The following is a 7,960-nucleotide window of genomic DNA, read 5'->3' on the forward strand; positions in this document are numbered from 1 at the left end:
TGAACAAAAAATTATAAGAGCTTTTAATAGTGTAAAAGGGGGGGGGGGGAAACAATGCTTAGACTCCATGTTTATGACAAGTAGACCAACTAAGAAAAAACAATAAAAAATCACAGTTTGCCAAACGAAATCGCTCCGATTTCTCAGATCTGTGGAAACTATATAATTGATATAGTATATATATTCCACTGTCTCATCACCAGTCAATCCCCAACTCATGTAAAAAGCATCCGACCCAGTCCACCGACACTCTAAAATAACAACTGAGACTGGGATAAGCATTAGCCAAACAACGACATAACACGCCTGACCTGACCCAATGTGACTGGAGATGTTCTCAAAATATCCCCGAGGGAAAGCCTGCAATTAGTAAGAGCATGGTGAAATAAAACCAATCGACTCCAGTCTTGCAAGTATAGAACAGAAGGAAATAGAGCATACCTTCTTAGCCAAAGTTGAATCCCCCGGATGGTACAACAGGCCGATCCCCACCAAAATTGAATCCAGCTTGGGAAGCAGTACCTGGTGGCATAGTCTCATCTTCCTCTTCCAACCAGTAGGTTTCGAGGATCTTCACTGCCTTCTCATAAATTTCAGTGTTGTCATGACTCTGTAAATTCTCAATTTTCTCTAGCCCCTCAGCATCATCAATCAATTGAGCATAAAGATTAACACCTCCGGTATCGCTTGTGTTCTTTTCAGCTTCTCCTACCTTCAAGATATTTTCAAGTCCTTCCAAACAAACCGTGACAATCCTTGGATCGGGGCATATAAGAAGATCGCACAGAGGTTTGATACACCCTTGATTTACTAGGTACCTGTCACCAGGAAGAACACTCTGACATTAGCAACCTCAAACATACATTTTTTAACATATGGAACCTAGGGGGTAATAAACGCCATACTTGATCTGATCATGAGAGCCTCCAGATGTGGCATTTGAGATTGCCCACGCAGCCTCTTTCTTAATATCAAATTCGGCATTTTGGAGCAGATGAACAAGGGGAGCAACTATATTTGCATCTATAACGGCCTGGAGGAGTAGAATGAAAGATCATATTACTGAAACCAATCCATTGCCCTATCAAAGATTACTGGGCATGTTAAGATGAATATGTGGTTTTACCTGAATCTGTGCCTTGTTCCCGGCTGTTATATTAGATATAGTCCAGCAAGCCTCCTTCTTGATGCTCTTCTTATGATTATTAGTCAATAAATTTAGCAGGCCGGGTAGGGCATTATGTTGGATAATAACCTATGGAGGAAAAATACCTTTATGAATGAGATTCAAAGAGATTGACAAGTTGGTCTACAAAAAGCAGGCTTTAGAGTCCAAGCATACACTAATCACTAATCAGAGTTGTAGGGAATCTATTGGAATTTCTCTTTTAGTTTCTACAGACTACCAAACTCAAAAGCTAAACCTCTATAATGAAATTCAACTATTTCAAGTTGTAATTTTAGCTTCACTTTTTATTACTATAAATAGTCCATACAGCCAAACAAAGCGATTGAAAGATAAAGCGAAGCATGAGAGTACAAACTTTCAGATGAGCCCAATGGAAAGCAGCCCTTAGTTAAATCACTGTTTCGATGAGAAATAATTCCTGAAATGTCATCATAGTGTGAACTATATCTATGTCAAAACGTGCAACTACAGCAATTGTTATTCTACCACCACTGAAGGGACGAACAACTATAAAGCAGTCTTCCAAAGATAACTTCTGAGACATCTTAAGGTAAATGTTAATATTCTTAAGATACTGAAGGCATAGTCATAAGCTAAGGAGTACATTAGTAAGTGGTTAACTTCAATAGTTCGTGTTTGATTCTCCTCAAGTAAGCTGGAGTTTCTCGTGCTAGTTGGATTATTTTATCGTATTTTCATGTTCTAAAACTAGAAGTTCTTGATACTACATAATATTTCAATTTACTATCATATTGATACAGAGCAGTTTGATCTCAGAAATGGATTTGAATCTAGGAGGAAAATTGTTAGAAGTAAAGAATGTTAGGGAGGGAATGAAGAGAGAAATTGCAACAAGAGAGGATTCACAAGGCTATGAGACAAGTGTGAAGGCAGTGGAAAGCAATCCGAATTCATCCAAAGAGTCCGCCCCTCCCCCAAACTGGATAATAAAAACCATATTTTATGCTAAATTTTGGGAAAACCCAGAGCATCCAAAATCAACTTCCACACAGATTACACAAAAGAATGTGCGTAAGTTACTTCCAAAACAAAGTTCAAAGAGGTAACATACAAAAGGAACCTCATTTGATTTCTCCACAGGATAATATATGTGCAAAAAGTAATGATGGAAATGATCTCGATGGAAATAGAAAGAAATTATAACTTACTACCAAAATTGCGAACTAAGGTCAAATGTCCATAAAGCATCTACAAATTAATGTGACCAAATTAACAAAACAGCACTTACCTGAGTTTGCAAATCATCACCAGTAACGATGTTTCCAACAGTTCGAAGGGCAGGAATGAGCACTGAAGGAGCAGGATGCCTGGAAGATAATGGATCATCTAATCTAGATCTCTAAAAGATGAAAAATATAACATCCCTTAATGATTGTACACTTACATTAAGAGCTCGACGAGACGAGGGCAAACACCTGCCTCAATAACAGCTTGGATTTTGTCGTTCGTACCATCAGAAAGGTATGAAAGTGCCCAGCAAGCATCAGTCAAAACTTCTTCATCATTTGAATGTATAAGACGTGCAAGAGCTGGAAGTGCTGGTTTGACCTGCCAGAAAAATGGCATGCAACTATTACTATGGACAAGACAAAATTAATACATTCATACTTTCTAGCAAACCGTCAGTGGATATCCACCGAGTCTTTGAAAACCTTTCTACATACATAAATAAGTAAAAGGACAAAATGGGGGTTGGAGTACTAGATTTATCCGAAACGCAATTATGATCATATATAGCTTTCAAATCTCAAAATACTTGATTACCCACCAGATCAAAAGCAGGCTGTGGCTTGCCCCTGCAAAAATTTGATAGCGTCCAGGTAGCATTTCTCAGCATAGAAAGCTTAGCTTGCTCATTCAACTGTGCTAATAAAGGAAGCAATGCTCCATGACCTAGAACCAGATCACGACATCTTGAAGAATCTCCAGCAACATTTCCTAATGCCCAAACAGCCTGCAGATGGAAGGAGAAAATAATTGAGCATTCCACATAACAAATGCTTGCTTATCCAAAATCAACTAATAACATCTCTAGGACAGGAAGTCTGAACTTCTTCTCCATTTCACAAGAATTAAATAAAACTGATGCAACTCATTTTAATGGAAAAGGAGGAAACATTTTGATCTAAAATAAAGGATTAGGAAGTATATAATAATTTCAGGAGTGGGGAAAAGGTCCCATGGGCATGGCCATGTAAATAAACTCAAAAAGGTTACCTGCTCCCGGACATCGTCACTTGGAGAACCAAGAAGTTTCACAAATATTGGCACAGCACCGTGATCGATAACCACCTTAGTGTTTTCTGATGTTCCCGAAGCAATATTCGTAAGAGCCCAAGCAGCTTCAAACTACATAACATATTGATGTAACAAGCATTTATCACTTTGTCACGTCTTTCAAAACCTGTTATCGTACATAATCTAATCTGTATCAAACCTGAAGTTGTGGAAAATCCTCTCTCATTAGAAATTCAACAAAACGAGGAACAACTCCTGCCTGTATAACTTCTTCAATTGGGGGACTACGCTCTGAAGAAGAAGTGTATTAAGGTTACTAACAATCAAAAAACAAACCCAACAATGTGCAATGTCAAAACATTACTCACCAATTGAAAGCAGTTTCCTAAACTGAGTAGTCGATTCAAGTTGCAGATTGCCATCATCAGACCAAACACCCGCAACCATGGACGGAAGATGTTCCAACTGCATTTAAAACATTTTCACATGAATAAACATGATTTTCCAGTAACAAAAGTACTCACTCAAAGTTCAAGTTCAAACTGATTCTGCATAATCAGCTACAGATGTAAAGGAGAAAAAAAAGGAAATCTTTACGGGACAGAAAACGCTATTCTTGACCGAGGCTAACATTTGAATAACACAAACAAAAACTATCACATGGTTCGAGTAGGAATAGTTCAGTTCAACTACATCCACAACAGGAGCAAAATTGGTTTCAAATTTTCCAACAAGGGTAAGAAAGAAACTCGACTTGCAGATTGCAAAGCCAATACCAGTGAATAAAGATCGGATGAAATACTGAAGAGACAAGTCGTCCAACTCAAATTTTCTGGATAATTCAATTAACTAGAAGGCCTATAACTAAGTGTCGAAATTCAACTAGCAATTACCCCAACATGTAACTGGAAACCAGCTACAATAGAACACAACATAATCCCACTTCCCCAGCAGTCGAAATGAAAACTCTACCAGCCTGATCTTACACAATTTCCACAAAATGAATTCAGCGGAATCAAACTCCCTTGCAGCAAAAATTCAATTATCAGAAAACTAACTCAACAAAACACGATCGCCCCCGAGCTCACAAATGAAAAACCCTAAACCACCATCAAAATCAAACTTCAAACAGCAAAACCACAACCTCCAAAACACAGGGGAAAAAAGTAAACAGAGAATCCAGACATGAAAAACACAATTACAAACTAAACTAATTAGAGATTGACCTTCTTTTCCACTGCCGATGAGTGAGTGGAAGTTTGCAGTTGCTGGGCTTGAAGACCCTCACGCCTCTTCTTCTGCAGGCTCTCCTCTCTACGATTCTTCCGAATCTCGACCATATTGTCCTCCCTTCTTCTCCGACCTTCATCAGCATCCACCGCAACCTTGTACCGGTTCCGCCGAACCTCAGCCCTCTCGTTGGGTCTCAGCGACATGGTTTGAATACCAGAGAGACGAACTCAAACCCCGATTAGTAGAGAAAATCTACGATGTTCCGATTAGGATTAAGGGATTTGGTTCGCCGGAGAAGAAGAGAGGGAGAATTTGGTACGAAGCTTTTAGTTTTGAGTTTCACAGTTGAAGAGAGAGAGAGAGAGACGATAGTGAACGTTGGGGAACCCTACACATGAATTTATATCGACGTGCTCAAAGAGCGGGCTCTGGAAATGTAAATCGACTTCGATTCGAAGATTATTACAAAATTGACACTTTAATTATTAGGTTAAATTTTAATTTTTCTTTTCTAACAAATTTTAAATTACTATTTTAGACTTTAGATCCCCAAATTTTGAAGTTTTTGTTTCTCTGTCCCACTTTGATACTTAAGATTGAAGTTTGGACATCCTTCAATAACTATTTTGTTTTATTAGATATCTGTTTTTTTAAAATTACATTTATAAACTAAACATTATTTTACTTTTACTTTTACTTATAGTTTTCTTGCTCTATTAACTCTTTTTAAAAAAACGTTTAAAAAATCAAGTTAAAATATAAAAACCAAGACTATATTTAGAAATCATTTGGGTTTTCGTTTTTTTTAAATTAAAATTATTTTCTCTCCATACATTTCAATTTTTATCTTAAGTAGAATAGTTTAATTTTGAGCTAAATTTAAAAAATTAATATTTTTAGTTTTCAAAACTCTACTTGATTTTTAAAAAACATTGGTAGAGAATATATAATAAAACAAAAAAATTTAGAGATTGAACGCTGAAAAATAAAAATCAAATAACTACGAATGGGATGTAAGTAAAATTTTTGCTTAGAATCAAATGGAGTGTTTTGAGAAAATCTGATAAACATTACCAAAAAACTTGTATATGATGTTTAAAAACAAAATAGACCATATTTTTATCTTTTTTAGTACGATTGTATGTTCTTGTATTTGTTTACTTGCGAATAAATTGTAATTTAGCTAACACCATAAAGTTAGATAGGAAATATTTGATCAAGTGGTGATCTATTTTGTGACTATTTGATCAATAAAGTATATATAAGATAGATTTTCTAATTTTCAAAAGATGTCTAATTGGGTTTTTAAACTTTTAATTTTGTGTTCAATGTGTCTCTATATTATCAATTTTTATATCTAATAGGTTTATGATATGTTCATTTTTTAAAATTTGTGGGTCCACTAGAAACAAAAGTGTTGACACCAAAAATTGAACTGGACAGCAACAATAAACTTGTTCGTACAAAGGGAATGAGAATCCTACAAAAAAGAGTGAGATTACATACCGGTGTGGCAAATGCCACATCCCCTTTGATACTTAAGTCGGTAGTAAATCAAAAAATGAGATATTAAACTAAAACACCTAGATTTTACTTACCTTTTAAGGAGCCTACATAGTCAATTTATAAGTTCCTACATGATTGGAACCTATATTAGAGGCTTTTTAGGGTTTTTTTGACCGAATAGAGCGAGTGGGATAATTTTCAGGTTGATTTCCTAGGCTCGATCGAGATTGAGGCCCAGGAGCTTGAAATGGCGTCTGACCCATTATTTTCTATTCCATTAGTCTAGGTGGTGCAAACAGGATAGTTCCCTAGGTTATTCACCATGCTTGGCTTTAGCCTATTGAGGCTGAGGAGTACAAAATAGGCTCTAACCCATTCCAAATTGATAGTTCCCTGGCTAATTTACTAGGTCGAGGCTAAGGAGCTCGAAATGGGCTTTGACCTATTCCTTCCTCTTTCCTTAAATGTTGTTTTAAGCTTTAGATATCCTTCTTGAACCGATCTATTGTGTGCCAAGCTTCTCGAGACAATTTTGCCTCTCGATCCAAAATTATCCATAATAAAAAGTAATAGTTCACAATTATATTAGACAACAAAAATAAAATAAAATTTGTATATGATAGACTAACTATAGCTTAAAGATTTGGATATGTAATAAACCTATTACATATAAAATCAAAAGTGTGGACTTATTAGATATGTTTAAAGTTCAAATACAGATTAAACATGAATTCAGAAATTCAGAGATAAAATAAACACAAACTTAAAACTAAGGTTCAATTAGGTACTTTTAAAAGTTGAGAAACCAATTAAAATTAAGTCTAAAAGTCCAGAGACTAAACTTGTAATTTGACCATACATATATTATTTGAAATGGTGTTTACTCTCACACACATAAATCTTTTATTATTATTTTTTTTTTTTTGGAGAAAAATGGAATAGACATGTAATTGGGCAATTCTAAGAACCTAGATTAGGTCGAGGATGAAACAAACAATAGAACTTTACAACAACTTTTGTATATATATTAACCTGCATCATATGTGTTGAGAAACTCACATCGGAAAAAATAAGGATCTCACATTCCTTAGGTAAATGTGCTATTCCTTACATTGTTAATTGGTTTTGAGATGGAACATCATACTATCAAATATGGTATCAGCCTAATCTTGACCATCCTTCATGAAATCTTTTTCAACAAACCACCAATCTTTGATCTCTCCCCTCAATATCACTTTTCATGCTTGGTGTCGGCCAACCGTCATCTTCACTTGTGGGGGTTGTTAGAGTATTCCATATTAAATGTAATAGGTTTAACTTATGTTGTTTATATATTATTTAGTCAGGTTTCTTTATATGTAAAAGTGCATTGGGCTCATTTTGATAATTGTATTTAAGTTTGCTTTCATCTCATTGTATGTTGAGAAACCCTAATGTAATTCTCCAAGAATTTCTCTATTTTTTTAAAAAATTATCATGGTATCAAAACCCATAAAGTCCAAACCAATATTCGGTTCAATAAAAAAAATTATGATTCGATCAATAACAGTGAACCCCAAAGAGGTACCATCTTGAAAGAGTATGTTGATAATTCCACATTGAAAATTTCAAGTGATCTCACATTAAACGGGTTACTTCTCACCTTATCAATTAGTTTTGAGATGTAATTTCATACTATCAAATAGCATATACAAATGTACTTTGACCCGTACTTAGGTGTTTGTTTGAAATGGCATTTTACACCCACAAATCTCTTTTGGAGGAATAACAATA

At 35.4% G+C, this 7,960-nt stretch overlaps 1 protein-coding gene across 1 annotated transcript; it reads right to left on the reverse strand.

Moving 5' to 3' along the window:
* Window positions 1-5,093, reverse strand: LOC120079634 (importin subunit alpha-2-like). The gene is made up of 11 exons (XM_039033900.2): window positions 4,675-5,093; window positions 3,817-3,913; window positions 3,648-3,739; window positions 3,428-3,559; window positions 2,979-3,164; window positions 2,595-2,758; window positions 2,439-2,517; window positions 1,127-1,255; window positions 906-1,033; window positions 442-818; window positions 1-360 (listed from the first exon to the last, which is right to left on the reverse strand). The coding sequence occupies exons 1-10, from the start codon at window positions 4,882-4,884 to the stop codon at window positions 446-448; spliced, it is 1,590 nt and encodes a 529-aa protein (XP_038889828.1). The 5' UTR covers window positions 4,885-5,093; the 3' UTR covers window positions 1-360; window positions 442-445.
* Between the last annotated feature and the right edge of the window lie 2,867 nt (window positions 5,094-7,960).

Source organism: Benincasa hispida, chromosome 6, assembly GCF_027475165.1.
Source record: "Benincasa hispida cultivar pf3 chromosome 6, pf3_genome.v1.1, whole genome shotgun sequence".
NCBI lineage: Eukaryota > Viridiplantae > Streptophyta > Magnoliopsida > Cucurbitales > Cucurbitaceae > Benincasa > Benincasa hispida.